At 50.7% G+C, this 21,068-nt stretch overlaps 2 protein-coding genes across 4 annotated transcripts; one reads left to right on the top strand and one right to left on the bottom strand.

The window, feature by feature from the left end:
• Positions 1-874: 874 nt before the first annotated feature.
• On the bottom strand, positions 875-14,953 carry FOXM1 (forkhead box M1). Its single transcript, XM_077266966.1, has 9 exons — positions 14,803-14,953; positions 6,746-7,325; positions 6,479-6,657; positions 6,211-6,411; positions 5,994-6,125; positions 3,917-3,952; positions 3,703-3,760; positions 3,454-3,623; positions 875-3,300 (listed from the first exon to the last, which is right to left on the bottom strand). The coding sequence occupies exons 2-9, from the start codon at positions 7,287-7,289 to the stop codon at positions 2,083-2,085; spliced, it is 2,538 nt and encodes an 845-aa protein (XP_077123081.1). The 5' UTR covers positions 7,290-7,325; positions 14,803-14,953; the 3' UTR covers positions 875-2,082.
• A 21-nt stretch (positions 14,954-14,974) lies between these two features.
• RHNO1 (RAD9-HUS1-RAD1 interacting nuclear orphan 1) lies at positions 14,975-16,655 on the top strand. 3 transcript variants are annotated; one of them, XM_077266968.1, is made up of 3 exons: positions 14,975-15,101; positions 15,643-15,885; positions 16,018-16,655. In XM_077266968.1, exons 2-3 carry the CDS (start codon positions 15,718-15,720, stop codon positions 16,585-16,587), a joined length of 738 nt encoding a protein of 245 aa, XP_077123083.1. In that variant the 5' UTR covers positions 14,975-15,101; positions 15,643-15,717; the 3' UTR covers positions 16,588-16,655. The 3 variants fall into 3 exon arrangements, with proteins under 3 accessions (XP_077123083.1, XP_077123084.1, XP_077123082.1); XM_077266969.1 differs by having other exon boundaries at positions 15,034-15,172; XM_077266967.1 differs by having other exon boundaries at positions 15,093-15,232.
• The last annotated feature ends 4,413 nt before the right edge of the window (positions 16,656-21,068 follow it).

Below are 21,068 nucleotides of genomic sequence, written 5' to 3'. Positions count from 1 at the left end.
CGTGTTAAACCCTTTAGAAGCGGCTGACAAAATAAGGGGGTTTCCTAAATTCATGAAATCTCCCTGAGCTCCAAATGAGTGACGGCGAAGCTCTAATGTCTCAAGTTACTTCACAGGAAAAAACTATCCCTAATGGGAAGGTGAGGACCCAGAACCTTGGAGCAGTTACCGCCAATATCTCTATTAAATGTAAAGCTCTGGGGAAAGATACTGGCAACAATTAGCAAAATCCTTCAAAAACAGATTTACTCCCAATATCCAAAATGGAACGAGGTGGGGATGCCCCCTGTTCCCCTCCATTTTTATTCTCAGAATGGAGACCTTGATACAAAAAAAAATGTAAACAGAACCCACATACAAAGGGACTGAAGGTGGGAAACACTGCAGCTTTTCGCCTCCTACTTCTCGCTATCCTTACCAGGAACTTCCCTAAACTCATCGAGCTTTATAAAGAGTTTGGTGAAGCATCAAATTTTAAGATCAACTTAGACAAGTCACCGGCCCTCAACATTCCTGCTTCATCCGAAGAGATCGACATTATCAAAAAGACGACCCCTTTTAATTGGCCAATGTCGGATACTCAGGTGTCTTGGTCACTAGGGACCCAAAAGACTTGTAAAGTTAATTAACAACATCGCATCAATTCTAAAAAACATACGACTTACCAGATGGGGAGAAGAAACGTGTTAAAACCAAAGATATTGTATACCATGTATATGCTGCCCGTACTCGTACCTAAGGCTTTTTTTTAACATGATCAGAAATCTATTCTAGTTATACCTGGAAATATGTATTAACTAAAGAAAAAAACAAACAAAAAAAATATTTATTTATTGTTTTTTTGTAAATACCTTCATCTCTTCAGTTGGTAATGAAGGACGGACACGACGACTTTTGGGGAGTAAAGTCTTTAATTGTACATACTGTGATAGAGATAAGAACCATAACCCGGATCATTGACGCTCGCGGAGGAGGCGGGGTGGTGACATCACTGCCGCGCTCTCATTGGTCAGCGCACACGCCTGCTTATCTAGGCTCAGGCAGCATTAGAGCAGGGTCGGTATCAGTTTGCAGCAGACTGTAAATCGAGATGTTTCCTGCCGTGGTGTTGTTAGTATTCTGACATCTAGTGGACGATATGAAAACTGCAACACAACAAATGTGACATAATCCAGAAATTTTAGGGGAGATCAGGAGGGTCTCGGACCTGTGGAACTACAAGCCTCAGCATGCCGGAGATCCATAAATCAGGGTAGCCACTATCTACACACACCATGGATTAGCACATATGCCACCTCACCTGATGAGGGCGCTAACACAACATACATATCACCTCTATGACCGACACCTTTGCCATAAACCAGAAATTACCGCACATTCTGCGCTCAACACCAGAGGATGCCGGGATTTAAAGGGACGGTGTTATGTTAAATTAACTATTGCTCCCAGTTATCACCCCTTTAAAGACGGTTGGTCAATCATACCATTGAAAGACATGCGATGCCGTATTGTCCCTCTCCCATGATCACTACAGGTTACCGTCCCTTTAAGAAAACAGTCATAAAGTCTTGTACATTCCTTTGTAAATAAAAGTTTCCTCATCGAAGTATAAGAAGTTTTAGAACTTTCTAGTATCCAGTGTTACCTCTGCTCGCCACCAGGGAATAGAAACCTTCCGACTCACTGACAGCAAGCAGAGATCTTGAAAATCGGGAAAAGAAAATCCATCATGAAGCTGCAGAACTAACTACTGTACGGATTTGGTATGACATAGAAATGCGGGGAAGGATGGGGGGCGCCCCTTTAAGGGAGATAAGCGGCACCCACAACATTCCACCCACAGGAATGATTGGCAGATATGGAGCCTGCGTCACGGCCTGTGGGTAAGGACACGATTTCGCAGGCGCCGCTTATCCCTGGACGACCCCTTTAAATCAGGTGCAGGGTAATAAAGTGACTCGCGACTGAATACAGAAAGCCACACGTCATATATAAATAGGGGAGACGAGTGGCGCCCCAGGACCCCGAGATAAAACATCATTAAAGAGGGGGAGAACATTATTCCGTCGGGGGTCTCCGGTCCTATCGGAGCTCATTGAACAGCTGCCCCCAGTAGGAGCTGTCCGTGCCGCCGGGGTCATCCTCCTCCAGCCCCCCAAAGCTGATGTCCAGGAGGATCTTACTGAGGCTCTCATCCTTCGTGTCCAGCACCAGCCCCTCCAGCAGCGAGCGGTTAGTGGAGCCCCCTACCTGCAGCTCCTTGGAGCAGCGTCTTTGTTTCCGAGCTCCGGTCGGAGTCTCCAATGTTTCCACCTGAGGGGAAAAAGGCGACAATGCGGCCATCGTATCTGGGGGGGATCCGAAATACGGCAGATCTTTAAAAGGGGTCTCCCAAAAGCTGAGGGTCCCGTAGCTGTCCTTGAAAGGGGTGAGAGCTGCGCCCCGTGGTATTCGGACAGGGCTGAAATCCGGCAGAGGGTCTCTGGTGAGGGGAGAGGGGGACTCCCACGGCTGGAGGCAGGGAAGTCTGCTTGGCGTGGATGAAGAAGGGGGCTTCATGAACTTGTCCTTGACGGGGGTCTTGAAGGAGTAGCCTTCATCGTGTGTCAGATGGGACGGCCCGTCGTGGGCGAGCAGGGAAGGCCCGTCGTGGGCGAGCAGGGAAGGCCCGTCGTGGGCGAGCAGGGAAGGCCCGTCGTGGGCGAGCAGGGAAGGCCCGTCGTGGGCGAGCAGGGACGGCCCGTCGTGGGCGAGCAGGGACGGCCCGTCGTGGGCGAGCAGGGACGGCCCGTCGTGGGCGAGCAGGGACGGCCCGTCGTGGGCGAGCAGGGACGGCCCGTCGTGGGCGAGCAGGGACGGCCCGTCGTGGGCGAGCAGGGACGGCCCGTCGTGGGCGAGCAGGGAAGGCCCGTCGTGGGCGAGCAGGGAAGGCCCGTCGTGGGTCAGCTGGGACGGCTCGTCGTGGGTCAGCTGGGACGGCCCTTCGAGGGTCAGCTGGGAGGAACCTTCGAGGGTCAGCTGGGACGGCCCGTCGAGGGTCAGCTGGGACGGCCCATCCGGGGGGTGTGTGTCCTGCAGGAAGGAGAACTCTGTATCCAGACCTGAGTCGGACGCGCTGCTGTCGGGGAGAACCAGCTCCGGCTCCGAACATCGGGGGGTCACCAGCTGCTGTTTCCTTCGCGACCCACTCACCCGTTGGCTCTGAGCAGTGAGGGTGGGCCACAGCTCAGCAGGGTCCGGCTCGGCCTGAGGAGGAGCTGTCAGGACCAGTGGGGAAGGATCAGACATCTCCAACAGGATCTGGAAGAGAAATAAACGGGACACAAGCAGCTCAGCCCCTCCATGTATCACCTGTCCATGCCGGATTAAAGCTTAAATATAAAATGGGTGGAGCTACTTTACCAAGGACCGCCCACGAGGAGCCGGTCACAGCAAGGCACACAAAGTACTGACCTTCGGTGCAATCTTGACCCGTTTGCTGCTGCGGGGCCCATCTGTGGCCCCCGGGTCCGGAGTAAAGGTCTCCAGCGGAGAGAAGATCAGTGGCTGCGTGATCGGGAACTGCACGGGGATCAGGTAGGAGTCGATCCTCGGCAGCAGCGGCTTCATCTTTCGCTCCAGAGCTGCGGGAGGAGAAGCCAAGTCTGAGCTCAGGCTGAAGTTATAGTCAGCACCGAACGTAGAGAGGAAACGTGAGCTCACCCCGGGTGCTGCCCGCAACACTCTGCACGACACCGCTCTGCTCCGGGGTCACCGGCCGCTGAAAGAGGAACAAGAGCAAGTCTGATACCAACAGGGGGATCCCAGGACTACCACCCCCTGAGAAGGGCGAGGAATTGACACGTAAAACATCATAGAAAGATGCAGAATAAGTATATTTATAGTGAACGAGACGAGAAAAAAGAAGAGATCTTACCGGTTCACTGCAAGCGGAGGATGAGGAGCCCGAGGCCTGTAAAGGAGAGAAAACAGCAGAATAGTGAGTGCAGCTCTGGAGTATAATACAGGATGTAACTCAGGATCAGTAATGTAATGTATTTACACAGTGACTGCACCAGCAGAATAGTGAGTGCAGCTCTGGGGTATTGTCACGATAATGTATGAAATGTAATGATTTTGTAGCTTTGCCTGTTAGCACCCATGCTGTGGGCTAAAACCCCCCTTCTCCTTGTGTTTATGCGTGCTCGAATGTGTGTGTAGAAGAGGTTTTAGTGCTTCTAGCTGCAAATTCCAGGTTCTGAGCAACTTACTCATTCCCCCCACCAAAAGAATTTGTACGACCGCTGTAGCTGCAATAGACAATTGTACCAGCTAAAACTGGTCTAGACCTCCCAAAATCCATGAGGGTCTTTGTTCTAATATAAGATATTGGGTCGCCGATTTAGGCTAGGAAAATAATAAGTCCATGTTGCGAATCTCCATCAGCGGATCTGTCAGCCACTGTAAGCATGAGCCTCTAACCCCAACAGGTACAAAGTACGGATTTCTCCGGAACTGTGTGTCCCAACTAGCCCGAATTATTTGGTACCAATAGAAAGCCAATTGTAAAATAAGAATGAGGGGTGTGCTGTAATTCTGACATGTTCTGGAGCGGAGATACAAGCATTATAAAAATGTGTTAAATTTGGTAAGTCTGAGGAGAGGGGAGGGTCTGGGGAAACCAACCCTTTTAGTGATGTCACCAGGCTGAACTATAGGATTTCTGCAAGGCACCCAGCAGTTAGTCTTTCATGAGGAGCTCTTACTGCCAGCCCTGATGAACTGGGATATTTGTTGATCCGCCCACTAGCCTGGTTTTGCCTGAAATGATCTGAACACATGTAACGGTTAACTTCTCATTTAATCCCTCTTATTTTAGAATTACCTTTGTACATATTTCCAATTGTCTCTTATTGTAACATCCTTGTAATATTTTGATAGACACTGCCTAATCTTTCGGAGTAAAATAGTTAAAATTACTAGTTTCGTTCTTCCTGCTCTAAAACGTACCCCAAGTCTTCTGAAGGGAATTACGCTACTGTTTTGGGTTAGCTTCGGACCCGTTTAATCAAAGCTGGTGGCAGCATACCTGGTTCTGTGCCTTTGGGAGTCGTTGTAGCGACGGCGGCGTTGATTATTATTGTTCCTGCCTAAGTGGGAGTAGTTATATCGCCTCGCTGCAGAGTGCCCAATAGCCAGTACCTAACAGGCAGCCTTTCTGGCGACTAATTACCTTAGGTGCAGTACCTAATCTGACCTGAGGGTAAGGGGGGCGCCAGAGAGCTGCAAGTTTTCAAGCAGAACTGTAAAGCGGGATATACATAAATCCCTGCAGTTCGTGGTATATTGTAGGGCAGTGGGATAACTAAAATAAGCCCCTGCTGTAGATCGATAGGTCAATAACCTTGTGTGTTTTCATCACATTGCTAGCACTGGAGGGATAACTAAGATAAGCCCCCCTGCACATGTGATAGCCGTCTGTTGGCCTAAAGTCACCCCAATCCGTGACCTAGGGGTGACGGTCACGGTGGGAATCATGACAGGTATAATACAGGAGGTAACTCAGGATCAGTAATGTAATGTATGTACACAGTGACTGCACCAGCAGAATAGTGAGTGCAGCTCTGGGGTATAATACAGGATGTAACTCAGGATCAGTAATGTAATGTATGTACACAGTGACTGCACCAGCAGAATAGTGAGTGCAGCTCTGGAGTATAATACAGGAGGTAACTCAGGATCAGTAATGTAATGTATGTACACAGTGACTGCACCAGCAGAATAGTGAGTGCAGCTCTGGAGTATAATACAGGAGGTAACTCAGGATTAGTAATGTATGTACACAGTGACTGCACCAGCAGAATAGTGAGTGCAGCTCTGGAGTATAATACAGGAGGTAACTCAGGATTAGTAATGTATGTACACAGTGACTGCACCAGCAGAATAGTGAGTGCAGCTCTGGGGTATAACACAGGATAGGTTGTGTATGTAGATCATTATGGTCGTACTCGCACCTTGAACACCTGATCGAGGGTCAGGCAGCGATTGGCTTGGGGATGGATGGTCCAGTAGGAGATCTTGTTGTTGTTGCTGGGGGTCTCGCGCACAAACATGTCGTGGAGGGAGAGGTTGTGTCTGATGGAGTTCTATGAAGAAATACCCAGAGATGATCAGCAGAGGACGAGCGACCACCTGTATTATTAACCCTTTATTACCCCCTGACGTCGTTACCTTCCAGCCGGGTTTGGCCACGTGTTTGAAGTAAGGGAAGTGGTCCTCGATCCACGTGTAGATGTCCTTCAGCGTCATCCTCTTGGTGGCCGTGCTGTTAATGGCAAACTGGATGAGGGCCATGTAGGAGTATGGCGGACGCTCGTACGGGATGACCCGCCACGACTGCGGGGATGCAGGAACCAGAGGTTCTTCCTCCACCTGGGGGCGCAAGAGTGTCAGTCTTCTACCTAAAATGAGAACAACTCCCCTCCGACCGGAATTTCACCTTTATGGGGTCCCTCTCAGGGCTGCAGTCCTCCTCCTCCTCCGCGGCGTCAGGTTTGGGGTCACGCGGTCCCAGCCCGTCTGAGCTCATCTTCCCCAGCCAGTGTATGTTGGTCAGACTGTCATCCAGTTCCTGTCCCTCCACAGGAGGCGCCGACGAGACACAAGACGAAGCGACGTCTATGGGAACAGACATCAGACGGGATCATTGTTATAATCTCCCCCTAGACCCATACACTGTAACAAAGCCTCAGCGAGTAGTATTTACCCTCCGTCTCCTCCTTTGGGGTGTGATGGAGAGAAGAAGCACCGGTGGCCTCCAGCTGTATGGTCTCGATTTCCTCCGCTTTGCTCTGGAGTCCGAGTCTCTCGACCTGAGAGTGGAGGGAGCTGTTCCCGGTGAGGAGGATGAACTTGTTGGGGCCACCGCTCTCCTTCCCCCGCACCGTCAGCGCCTGGATGATGCTCTCCACATCGGAGTCCGGGGGGATGATCACCAGCTGGGTGTCAGGGATGGTCGGGTGACCCATGATCTTCACCCCGGAGAGACTGGAGGATTCAGCAGGAGATCTGGGAGCAAAGGACGAGGCAGATCCTCTGCCGGCAGGGAGCGGATCAACTTCTGGACTCACTGGTTTGGGCTCATCCAGGCCTCTATTGCCCCCACAATCCGGCTTCTGACCCCCTATCACGCTGCTCACGGTGGTATGCCCCTGTGCAGGACTCCCTGCGCCTCCGACACCATCCTGACTCGGAAGGTTGAGTCTCCGTCTTCTCAGTATTAGCGGCCTTCGGGGGCTCGACCTCATCATGTCGCTGCAGACGTGGCAGCCATCAGGAAACAGACCCTGCAAGAGGAGAAGGCGAGAGGTGTGAGGACAGGAAAGATGGAGATGCCGGGAAGACAGAGAGAAGAGGACAAGATGCTGGAATAAGAGGGGAAAAACAACGAGAAGAGGGGGGGAGCCACCGAGAAGAGGGGGGGGGGGGCAACGAGAAGAGAGGGGGGAGTCACCGAGAAGAGAGGGGGGAGTCACCGAGAAGAGAGGGGGGAGTCACCGAGATGAGGGGGGAGCCACCGAGAAGAGGGGGAGCCACCGAGAAGAGGGGGGAGCCACCGAGAAGAGGGGGGAGCCACCGAGAAGAGGGGGGAGCCACCGAGAAGAGGGGGGAGCCACCGAGAAGAGGGGGGAGCCAACGAGAAGAAAGGCGTCATCTGGGCTACAGTCCAGTATAAGAGTCATGTGACCACTGGCCTCAGTCTCTGGCTTCGCTCACTGTGATGTACAGATTCAGGACAGTGGACGAGGTTTTCTCACTTGTCCTTTGTGTACAATCCTGCTCCATGATTGTGATGTATCAGTGATGCTGGATCTTACACCGAGGCCCCGTGTGATGTATCAGTGATGATGGATCTTACACCGAGGCCCCGTGTGATGTATCAGTGATGATGGATCTTACACCGAGGCCCCGTGTGATGTATCAGTGATGATGGATCTTACACCGAGGCCCCGTGTGATGTATCAGTGATGATGGATCTTACACCGAGGCTCCGTGTGATGTATCAGTGATGATGGATCTTACACAGAGGCCCCGTGTGATGTATCAGTGATGATGGATCTTACACAGAGGCCCCGTGTGATGTATCAGTGATGATGGGATCTTACACCGAGGCCCCGTGTGATGTATCAGTGATGCTGGATCTTACACCGAGGCCCCGTGTGATGTATCAGTGATGATGGATCTTACACCGAGGCCCCGTGTGATGTATCAGTGATGATGGATCTTACACCGAGGCCCCGTGTGATGTATCAGTGATGATGGATCTTACACCGAGGCTCCGTGTGATGTATCAGTGATGATGGATCTTACACAGAGGCCCCGTGTGATGTATCAGTGATGATGGGATCTTACACCGAGGCCCCGTGTGATGTATCAGTGATGATGGATCTTACACAGAGGCCCCGTGTGATGTATCAGTGATGATGGATCTTACACCGAGGCCCCGTGTGATGTATCAGTGATGATGGATCTTACACCGAGGCCCCGTGTGATGTATCAGTGATGATGGATCTTACACCGAGACCCCGTGTGATGTATCAGTGATGATGGGATCTTACACCGAGGCCCCGTGTGATGTATCAGTGATGATGGATCTTACACCGAGGCCCCGTGTGATGTATCAGTGATGATGGATCTTACACAGAGGCCCCGTGTGATGTATCAGTGATGATGGATCTTACACCGAGGCCCCGTGTGATGTATCAGTGATGATGGATCTTACACCGAGGCCCCGTGTGATGTATCAGTGATGATGGATCTTACACCGAGGCTCCGTGTGATGTATCAGTGATGATGGATCTTACACCGAGGCCCCGTGTGATGTATCAGTGATGATGGATCTTACACCGAGGCTCCGTGTGATGTATCAGTGATGATGGATCTTACACCGAGGCTCCGTGTGATGTGTCAGTGATGATGGGATCTTACACCGAGGCCCCGTGTGATGTATCAGTGATGATGGGATCTTACACCGAGGCTCCGTGTGATGTATCAGTGATGATGGATCTTACACCGAGGCCCCGTGTGATGTATCAGTGATGATGGATCTTACACCGAGGCCCCGTGTGATGCATCAGTGATGATGGATCTTACACCGAGGCCCCGTGTGATGTATCAGTGATGATGGATCTTACACCGAGGCCCCGTGTGATGTATCAGTGATGATGGATCTTACACCGAGGCCCCGTGTGATGCATCAGTGATGATGGATCTTACACCGAGGCCCCGTGTGATGTATCAGTGATGATGGATCTTACACCGAGGCTCCGTGTGATGTATCAGTGATGATGGATCTTACACCGAGGCCCTGTGTGATGTATCAGTGATGATGGATCTTACACCGAGGCCCCGTGTGATGTATCAGTGATGATGGATCTTACACCGAGGCCCCGTGTGATGTATCAGTGATGATGGATCTTACACCGAGGCCCCGTGTGATGTATCAGTGATGATGGATCTTACACCGAGGCCCCGTGAGATGTATCAGTGATGATGGATCTTACACCGAGGCCCCGTGTGATGTATCAGTGATGATGGATCTTACACCGAGGCCCCGTGTGATGTATCAGTGATGATGGGATCTTACACCGAGGCCCCGTGTGATGTATCAGTGATGATGGGATCTTACACCGAGGCCCCGTGTGATGTATCAGTGATGATGATGGATCTTACACAGAGGCCCCGTGTGATGTATCAGTGATCGGATCTTACACCGAGGCTCCGTGTGATGCATCAGTGATGATGGATCTTACACCGAGGCCCCGTGTGATGTATCAGTGATGATGGGATCTTACACCGAGGCTCCGTGTGATGTATCAGTGATGATGGATCTTACACCAAGGCCCCGTGTGATGTATCAGTGATGATGGATCTTACACCGAGGCTCCGTGTGATGTATCAGTGATGATGGATCTTACACCGAGGCTCCGTGTGATGTATCAGTGATGATGATGGATCTTACACAGAGGCCCCGTGTGATGTATCAGTGATCGGATCTTACACCGAGGCCCCGTGTGATGTATCAGTGATGATGATGGATCTTACACAGAGGCCCCGTGTGATGTATCAGTGATCGGATCTTACACCGAGGCTCCGTGTGATGTATCAGTGATGATGGGATCTTACACCGAGGCCCCGTGTGATGTATCAGTGATGATGGGATCTTACACCGAGGCTCCGTGTGATGTATCAGTGATGATGGATCTTACACCAAGGCCCCGTGTGATGTATCAGTGATGATGGATCTTACACCGAGGCCCCGTGTGATGTATCAGTGATGATGGATCTTACACCAAGGCTCCATGTGATGTATCAGTGATGATGGGATCTTACACCGAGGCCCCGTGTGATGTATCAGTGATGATGGATCTTACACCGAGGCTCCGTGTGATGTATCAGTGATGATGGATCTTACACCGAGGCCCCGTGTGATGTATCAGTGATGATGGATCTTACACCGAGGCTCCGTGTGATGTATCAGTGATGATGGATCTTACACCGAGGCCCCGTGTGATGTATCAGTGATGATGGATCTTACACCGAGGCCCCGTGTGATGTATCAGTGATGATGGATCTTACACCGAGGCCCCGTGTGATGTATCAGTGATGATGGATCTTACACCGAGGCCCCGTGTGATGTATCAGTGATGATGGATCTTACACCGAGGCTCCGTGTGATGTATCAGTGATGATGGATCTTACACCGAGGCTCCGTGTGATGTATCAGTGATGATGGATCTTACACCGAGGCTCCGTGTGATGTATCAGTGATGATGGATCTTACACCGAGGCCCCGTGTGATGTATCAGTGATGATGGATCTTACACCGAGGCCCCGTGTGATGTATCAGTGATGATGGGTCTTACACCGAGGCTCCGTGTGATGTATCAGTGATGATGGGATCTTACACCGAGGCTCCGTGTGATGTATCAGTGATGATGGATCTTACACCGAGGCCCCGTGTGATGTATCAGTGATGATGGATCTTACACCGAGGCTCCGTGTGATGTATCAGTGATGGTGGATCTTACACCGAGGCTCCGTGTGATGTATCAGTGATGATGGATCTTACACCGAGGCTCCGTGTGATGTATCAGTGATGATGGGATCTTACACCGAGGCTCCGTGTGATGTATCAGTGATGATGGATCTTACACCGAGGCTCCGTGTGATGTATCAGTGATGATGGGATCTTACACCGAGGCTCCGTGTGATGTATCAGTGATGATGGATCTTACACCGAGGCTCCGTGTGATGTATCAGTGATGGTGGATCTTACACCGAGGCCACGTGTGATGTATCAGTGATGATGGATCTTACACCGAGGCTCCGTGTGATGTATCAGTGATGATGGGATCTTACACCGAGGCTCCGTGTGATGTATCAGTGATGATGGATCTTACACCGAGGCTCCGTGTGATGTATCAGTGATGATGGGATCTTACACCGAGGCTCCGTGTGATGTATCAGTGATGATGGATCTTACACCGAGGCTCCGTGTGATGTATCAGTGATGATGGATCTTACACCGAGGCTCCGTGTGATGTATCAGTGATGATGGGATCTTACACCGAGGCTCCGTGTGATGTATCAGTGATGGTGGATCTTACACCGAGACCCCGTGTGATGTATCAGTGATGATGGATCTTACACCGAGGCTCCGTGTGATGTATCAGTGATGGTGGATCTTACACCGAGGCTCCGTGTGATGTATCAGTGATGATGGATCTTACACCGAGGCTCCGTGTGATGTATCAGTGATGATGGATCTTACACCGAGGCTCCGTGTGATGTATCAGTGATGATGGATCTTACACCGAGGCTCCGTGTGATGTGTCAGTGATGATGGGATCTTACACCGAGGCCCCGTGTGATGTATCAGTGATGATGGGATCTTACACCGAGGCTCCGTGTGATGTATCAGTGATGATGGATCTTACACCGAGGCCCCGTGTGATGTATCAGTGATGATGGATCTTACACCGAGGCTCCGTGTGATGTATCAGTGATGATGGATCTTACACCGAGGCCCCGTGTGATGTATCAGTGATGATGGATCTTACACCGAGGCTCCGTGTGATGTATCAGTGATGATGGATCTTACACCGAGGCCCCGTGTGATGTATCAGTGATGATGGATCTTACACCGAGGCCCCGTGTGATGTATCAGTGATGATGGGATCTTACACCGAGGCCCCGTGTGATGTATCAGTGATGATGGATCTTACACCGAGGCTCCGTGTGATGTATCAGTGATGATGGGATCTTACACCGAGGCCCCGTGTGATGTATCAGTGATGATGGATCTTACACCGAGGCTCCGTGTGATGTATCAGTGATGATGGATCTTACACCGAGGCTCCGTGTGATGTATCAGTGATGATGGATCTTACACCGAGGCTCCGTGTGATGTATCAGTGATGATGGATCTTACACCGAGGCCCCGTGTGATGTATCAGTGATGATGGGATCTTACACCGAGGCTCCGTGTGATGTATCAGTGATGATGGATCTTACACCGAGGCCCCGTGTGATGTATCAGTGATGATGGATCTTACACCGAGGCCCCGTGTGATGTATCAGTGATGATGGATCTTACACCGAGGCTCCGTGTGATGTATCAGTGATGATGGATCTTACACCGAGGCCCCGTGTGATGTATCAGTGATGATGGATCTTACACCGAGACCCCGTGTGATGTATCAGTGATGGTGGATCTTACACCGAGGCCCCGTGTGATGTATCAGTGATGATGGGTCTTACACCGAGGCCCCGTGTGATGTATCAGTGATGATGGGATCTTACACCGAGGCCCCGTGTGATGTATCAGTGATGATGGATCTTACACCGAGGCCCCGTGTGATGTATCAGTGATGATGGATCTTACACCGAGGCTCCGTGTGATGTATCAGTGATGATGGATCTTACACCGAGGCCCCGTGTGATGTGTCAGTGATGATGGATCTTACACCGAGGCTCCGTGTGATGTATCAGTGATGATGGATCTTACACCGAGGCCCCGTGTGATGTATCAGTGATGATGGGATCTTACACCGAGGCTCCGTGTGATGTATCAGTGATGATGGATCTTACACCGAGGCCCCGTGTGATGTATCAGTGATGATGGATCTTACACCGAGGCCCCGTGTGATGTATCAGTGATGATGGATCTTACACCGAGGCCCCGTGTGATGTATCAGTGATGATGGGATCTTACACCGAGGCCCCGTGTGATGTATCAGTGATGGTGGGATCTTACACCGAGGCCCCGTGTGATGTATCAGTGATGATGGATCTTACACCGAGGCCCCGTGTGATGTATCAGTGATGATGGATCTTACCCCAAGGCCCCGTGTGATGTATCAGTGATGATGGGATCTTACACCGAGGCTCCGTGTGATGTATCAGTGATGATGGATCTTACACCGAGGCCCCGTGTGATGCATCAGTGATGATGGATCTTACACCGAGGCCCCGTGTGATGTATCAGTGATGATGGATCTTACACCGAGGCCCCGTGTGATGTATCAGTGATGATGGGATCTTACACCGAGGCCCCGTGTGATGTATCAGTGATGGTGGATCTTACACCGAGGCCCCGTGTGATGTATCAGTGATGATGGATCTTACACCGAGGCCCCGTGTGATGTATCAGTGATGATGGATCTTACACCGAGGCCCCGTGTGATGTATCAGTGATGATGGATCTTACACCGAGGCCCCGTGTGATGTATCAGTGATGATGGATCTTACACCGAGGCTCCGTGTGATGTATCAGTGATGATGGATCTTACACCGAGGCCCCATGTGATGTATCAGTGATGATGGATCTTACACCGAGGCCCCGTGTGATGTATCAGTGATGATGGATCTTACACCGAGGCCCCGTGTGATGTATCAGTGATGATGGATCTTACACCGAGGCTCCGTGTGATGTATCAGTGATGATGGGATCTTACACCGAGGCCCCGTGTGATGTATCAGTGATGATGGATCTTACACCGAGGCCCCGTGTGATGTATCAGTGATGATGGATCTTACACCGAGGCCCCGTGTGATGTATCAGTGATGATGGATCTTACACCGAGGCCCCGTGTGATGTATCAGTGATGATGGGATCTTACACCGAGGCCCCGTGTGATGTATCAGTGATGATGGATCTTACACCGAGGCCCCGTGTGATGTATCAGTGATGATGGATCTTACACCGAGGCCCCGTGTGATGTATCAGTGATGATGGGATCTTACACCGAGGCCCCGTGTGATGTATCAGTGATGATGGATCTTACACCGAGGCCCCGTGTGATGTATCAGTGATGATGGATCTTACACCGAGGCCCCGTGTGATGTATCAGTGATGGTGGATCTTACACTGAGGCTCTGCACGGCGCGGTGATTATTTTCTCGCACAGCAGAGAAGGTATCCGCAGATCTGCACCGTTACATAGTATAACATTGTACTCGTCTGGCAGCAGCGGTCACAGGCCGGTGACTGTCAGCAGCGGTCACTGTGGGGGATATGAGGGGTAGGATTTGTCGCCAGCAGACGCCTGTACGCGGCCACAAGGTGGCGCACGAGTCCCCAGAGCGGCGGTTCTGACATTTTATTGCCGCAGGATGTGACATGATGGGAGTTGTAGTGGATCTAGTCCTCTGTTACCACACTGCGGGCACCACAGCTCCCAGCATGCCCCGGGCACTGTAGAGCAGGGCACGCTGGGACATCATGTTCCGGCACACAGCCCCCCCCTCACCACCCCGTACCGGTACGCTGTCGCTGCTGTCGCTCTCTTTCCCCGCTGTTTCCGACGCTTCCTTCTATCGTCTCCTGCAGTAGTTTGAATTTGCGCGCTTTGCGGCACCGCGCGTCACATGACCGATCTCATCCAATGGTTTTCCGGCTGCGTTTTGCGTCATCTCCTTTCAGCCTACAGGAAGCCGCCGCGGAACAAGCCAATCAGGGCGCTTGGCCAATCAGCAGCGAGTGTCGTAGTGTGCGGCCAATGAGAGGGCGCGGATCTGGAGGAGCGGAGAGGACGCCGGGAGGAGACCGGGAGATTCAGGTGATGAGGGCGGCGGAGCCGGTCAGTCCGGTCTGTGCCGGCAGCGGGAGGCAGCGGCGGATCCTTCTCCTGTGAGATGTGGTTTACTTCTTCACGTTACGATTTACTTTTTGGGAGCAGATTAACAAGCGGTAATTCTGGCGGTTTATTTATCTTTCTTGCTGTCAGTTAACCCGTACCTTTCCGTCTGACTTATTTAAAGGGGTCGTGGACAACCAGAACAAATCCCTCTCTCAATGCTCTTAAAGGGGATGTCTAGAGTTGCACTATCCCTTTAATGGGGTGAACCTAGTAAAATAATCCTTGTGCTTTTTTTATGTCTCATGAATCTTTTGCACCTCTATGTTGTCAGCGCTGCAGCCAGTCACTGATAATAGTAGCAGGTGCCATATAGATTGGCTGCAGAGACTGTTCTGGACCTGGGGATGGTGGCAGAGGGATTATTCGTCGGCTCCTGTGGAGTTGCTGGTCCAGCGATGGCGTGTTGTGACCCGTCCGCTCTGGTGGCCTCCGCTGATCACGTCTCGATCTGTTCTTCCAGACCCCCGGGTGACTCCGGCTGCTCCTCCGCGCCCCTCCACCATGTGGTTCTCACCCCCGTGGCCTCTCCGCGCTGATGCCGCCCAAGAAACGCAGCGCCTGTAACCCGCGGAAGCCTCGCCTGCTCTTCCTGGAGACCCCGCAGGACGGTGCGGTCCACGAGTACGGGGCGGCGCCCAGCAAAGCCGAGAACCCCAAATATGTCCCCACCAGACCCCTGGATCACAACTCCTCCACGTCCTGGGTAACGGGGGATGGGGGGGTCGTGTTGTGCCTCAGTGGGCATCGTGTAATACTGTGTTTCCCCTGCAGGGAAATCCCATACATTAGAGCTGACCCCATTACGGGGCGTCTGACGGTCTCTTCTGTTTCGCAGGTTTCCCCGCAGTTCGATCAGGGATTACAGCTGCCCTTTCCTCCTCGCCAGCGCCGCCTCCGCCATGTCTCCAACAGCAGCAGCTCCGCCGCACACAGCCGCGCCGGGGACGTGAACCAGAGCCGGCTCCGAGCTGCGGGGAGGAAGCCGAGTGTCTGCAGATTCCCTCCGCTACCGTTCTCTACCGCTGAGATTCTAGAGACTCCGCCAGTCGGCTCCACAAGGAGGAGGACGGAGCACAATGTGCCCACGGCGGTGCCCACCTCTCTGCCCGGCCCGGAGGGACACAACTGCAGTAGAATCCCCAGCCCTCCGGACATACGGACCCCAGAGATGAGCCCTAATCAGAACCCGCTGCTTTCCCCCTGCGCAGCAGAGACGCCGCTGATAAGGAGACGGGCGGGAGCTCCTGACACACCGCCGGCAGCCGGGCCAGGGCAGATCCTGGTGGAGGACACCCCGGAGCATGAATACGGCCTGCGCCTCACCTGGAGGAGGAGGCAGGGACTGATGACATTCCTGAAATCACGGGGGAGGCTGAAGAGCAACCAGATCCTGGTGAAGCCCTGAGCCCTCGCTGCACATAACTGTATCACTGTGAATAAAGGCAAAACTGAAAAACTCTGCAAGGTTCAATCTCTTGCCTGTAGAGTGGTGTCGGAGCGTGCGCCAGGGGACTGTGTGTCGGAGTGCGCGTCGGGGGGGGGGGGGGGCCTGTGGTGTCGGAGCGTGCGTCAGGGACTGTGGTGTCAGGGCACGCGTCGGGAGGGCTGTGGTGTCGGAGCGCGCGTCGGGAGGGCTGTGGTGTTGGGACTGTGGTGTCGGAGCGTGCGCCAGGGGTCTGTGGTGTCGGAGCGTGCGTCAGGGACTGTGGTGTCAGGGCACGCGTCGGGAGGGCTGTGGTGCTGGAGCAGATGGAGCACCTGGGAGTCGCGTGTTTAACCCCTTTCTGCTGTGGCCGTCTGTAGTTTCGGCACATTCGTTTTTTCCACGTACAATACCTGATTCCCGTCCTGCGGCCATCGCTGTGCAGCCGTCATCAGCGGGACGAGGGGCAGTGATGACTCCTGTTACTATAAAAAGTTCTGGGAAATGAGGAAAAATCCCAAATCTGGCAAGAAGGAAACTAATCCACGATTCTATTTTTTTTTTTTTCTTCCTACAAAGTTCATTGTGCGGTAAGAATGGTAACTTTCATTAACCTCTGGATGGCGCTGTGTGAGGCGCACGATATAGGGGGCTGCCGATTATATTGGGGACATGATGACGCTTTGATCGCTTAATGGAAAGCGCCTCTGGGGGCTTCTTATATGGATGCGGCAATAGTAAATGTAATAACTGTTGCTCTAATTTCTTTTTGAATAACTTTCTCTTGCTCGCTCTTTTTTTCTTTGTTTGGAGACACCAGATGGTTTGTGTATAACCGGTGCTTGTTTTCAGAAGCTGCAGAGGTCAATATATGGCATTACTGAGCAGTGCAGCTGTGACTCCATCTCTGCGGTGAGAGGAATCACTAGAAGCAGCAGGATTAGTCTGCGCCTATTTCTTTGCTCCTCCCTTCTCCCATAACCTTCAATAGGCAGCTGTAAACTGATCCCTCAGTGAACCGGCAGTCGGCCTTGTGCTGAGCACGGTGTATATAATCTGGTCATCGAAATGAACAGCGGGTTTAGAGGAAGAAGCGGCGGCGAGTGGAGAAAGCGGCAGAGTTCTGTGATGTGGAATTACTCAGTTTATCGTTGTTACTCTCACAAATCTTCAATTATATCCAAGATGAGTTCCAGATACTATTTTTGGGGGCTTTCCTTTCAATAAAGCATGTCATGTACGGGGTCTCGGTGTATTACACTATTCCCTGGGGGGTCTCTGTATAGACCCTTCACCTGTGAGAGACGGAATCTAACAATAATCCAGAGAATCACATTGTAGAATGTTTATATAATTTATTTGCATTTTATTGCAGGAAATAAGTATTTGATACAATAGATAAACAGAACTTAACCCCTTCATCCCCAGCCTGTTTTCACCTTCCTGACCATTGTCACTTTATCAGGTCATAACTCTGGAGCTTCCGTTTTCTCGTGACCTATTGTTCTTCATGTTTGTGGTAACAATTCTTTGTTATGATTTGTCTGTGAAAAAAAAATGGAAATTTTACAAAAAATGTTTACAATTTTTGCAATTGGCAAACTTGGAGTTCTCGTAAACCTTAAATCACAGAGATATGTCACGCAAAATAGTTAATAAGTAACATTTCCCACATGTCTACTTTACATCACAATTTTGGAAACATAATATTTTATTGTTAGGACGTTATAAGGGTTAAAAGTTGACCAGTGATTTCTAATTTTTTCCAACAAAATTTACCAAACCATTTTTTTAGGGACCTCATCACATTTGAAGTCACTTTGAGGGATCTATATGACAGAAAATACCCCAAAGTGACACCATTCTAAAAGCTGCCCCCCCCCTGAAGGTGTGCAAAACCACATTCAAGATTAACCCTTCAGGGGCTTCACATGAATTTTTGGAACATGGAAGGAAAAAATGAACATTTAACTTTTTTTCACAAAATAAATCATTTTAGACCAATTTTTTTTTTTTTAATTTTCACAAGAATGACAGGAAAAAATGGACCCCAAAATATGTTGCGATTTCTTGTGAGCACACTGATACCCCATATGTGGGAGGAAACTTAATAAACAGAGCCCCTAAATGTTAGAAAAGGAGAATTCCCCCTTAAGTGGCCCCATTTTGGAAATTATACCTCTTTGAGAGTTTATCTACAGGTGTAGTGATGAGTTTGACTCCATGGGTATTTTCTAGAAACAGTCAGCAGTGGATGTTGCTGAGTGAAAATTGCAAACCGCCGTTGTAGTGACCAGTGCGTTGTAGTGACCAGTACGTTGTAGTGACCAGTACGTTGTAGTGACCAGTACGTTGTAGTGACAGTGACCAGTACGTTGTAGTGACCAGTACGTTGTAGTGACCAGTAGGATATCATGACCAGTACGTTGTAGTGACCAGTACGTTGTAGTGACCAGTACGTTATAGTGACCAGTACGTTGTAGTGACCAGTAGGATATCATGACCAGTACATTGTAGTGACCAGTAGGATGTCGTGACCAGTAGGATGTCGTGACCAGTAGGATGTCGTGACCAGTAGGTTGTCGTGACCAGTACATTGTAGTGACCAGTAGGTTGTAGTGACCAGTAGGATATCATGACCAGTACATTGTAGTGACCAGTAGGTTGTAGTGACCAGTAGGTTGTAGTGACCAGTAGGATGTCGTGACCAGTAGGTTGTCGTGACCAGTAGGTTGTCGTGACCAGTAGGATGTCGTGACCAGTAGGATGTCGTGACCAGTAGGATGTCGTGACCAGTAGGATGTCGTGACCAGTAGGATGTCGTGACCAGTAGGATGTCGTGACCAGTAGGATGTCGTGACCAGTAGGATGTCGTGACCAGTACGTTGTAGTGACCAGTAGGATATCATGACCAGTACATTGTAGTGACCAGTACGTTGTAGTGACCAGTAGGTTGTACTGACCAGTACGTTGCAGTGACCAGCTCATGTTTCTGGAGGCACGCCCCCGTAAGTTAGGCGGGCTCTCATCACTACAGAAATGCCAATCATGGGGACACTAAATGTGGTTTAGGCGCTACGCTGAGCAGTTACATTGGGTTTTCCATCGAAATCTCCGAGTGACGTGACAGATGAAACCATTCACTAGAATGAGGCAGCAGAGTTACTCTGGACTCCATCCGGCCTCTGTTCAGCGCAGGAAGTATATGGAATCCGCATACTCTTCTAGGAAAATCTGAGTTCCAGGTGGCAAATAGCGCTCCATCCCTCCGTATGGCTAAGCGGTACTGTACAGCCACATATGGGGTATTGCCACGTTCAGTAGAAATTGTGGGACACATTTTGGTGCCATTTTTACCCACTTGTGTGAAAATGTAAATTCTGGGGCTAAAACAAATTTTGTAAAAATGTAGTTATTTGGTCTTCACTGCCCAATGGTATAAAATTGTGTGACACACCCGTGTTATCAATATGATCGCTGCACCCCTAGATGGATTCATTGAGAGGTGTACTTTGTAAAATGGGGTCACTTATGGGGGCTTCCACCTGAATCGGGTATTTCAGAGATTTACACAGAAACCCCCCAGTGTAAGCGCTCAGCGCAGAGCGCAGGATAAATGTGCGCCGAGCCTTATTGTGATCTTTGGGAGGCAGAATGAAAAAATCAACAGCATGTGAAGAATTTGGTTTTATTTTTTTCCTACGCTGTTCCTCTTGTGGTATAAGTGATTAGACAACTTTATTCTTTGGGTCGGTGCGATTACAGCGATCCCAGATTTATAGCGGGTTTTTATGTTTGGCTGCTGTCACACACTAAAAGACGCTTCTCATTGTAAAAACTAGCTTTTGCATCGCCATATTTGAGAGCTATCATTTTTCCATATTTTGGCCCACAGAGTCATGTGGAGTCTTGTTTTTTGCGGGATGGGCTGACGTTTTTATTGGTACCATTTTTCGGTCACATGACATTTTTTGATCGCTTTCAATTCTGATTTTTGGGAAACAGAATGAACAGAAAACAGCAATTCATGAATTGCTGTTTTTTTTGTTATGCCATTCTGAAATATATATATATCTCTGTCAGTGTTGCACTGACAATACCCTGACAGACTGTGCTCCATGCATGGTATGAGGGGCTTGCCGTAGCCTGGTGACCTGGATGTCATTGCAATGATCGGGCCGCCGCCATGACATTGCAGGAGCACCGAATGGAGTGCAGAGGGGGCTCCCTCCCAATGCACGCCTGCTAAATGCTGCAATCGCCGTATTTAGAGAGTTAGAGATGGGAGCGGTGTCAGAATCAGATGGCACCGGGCAGGATCGTGCACACAAAATAGCCAGAATGTACTCAGTACGTCTAAGGTTCTGAAGGGGTTAATATTTGGTGCAGAAACCTTTGTTTGCAGTTACAGAGGTCGGACGTTTCCAGTAGTTCCTGACCAGGTTTGCACACACTGCAGCAGG

Source organism: Ranitomeya variabilis, chromosome 5, assembly GCF_051348905.1.
Source record: "Ranitomeya variabilis isolate aRanVar5 chromosome 5, aRanVar5.hap1, whole genome shotgun sequence".
Classification (NCBI taxonomy): Eukaryota; Metazoa; Chordata; class Amphibia; order Anura; family Dendrobatidae; genus Ranitomeya; species Ranitomeya variabilis.
Note: the sequence above shows the minus strand (reverse complement) of the source record. Positions and strands in the feature narration are given on the sequence as shown.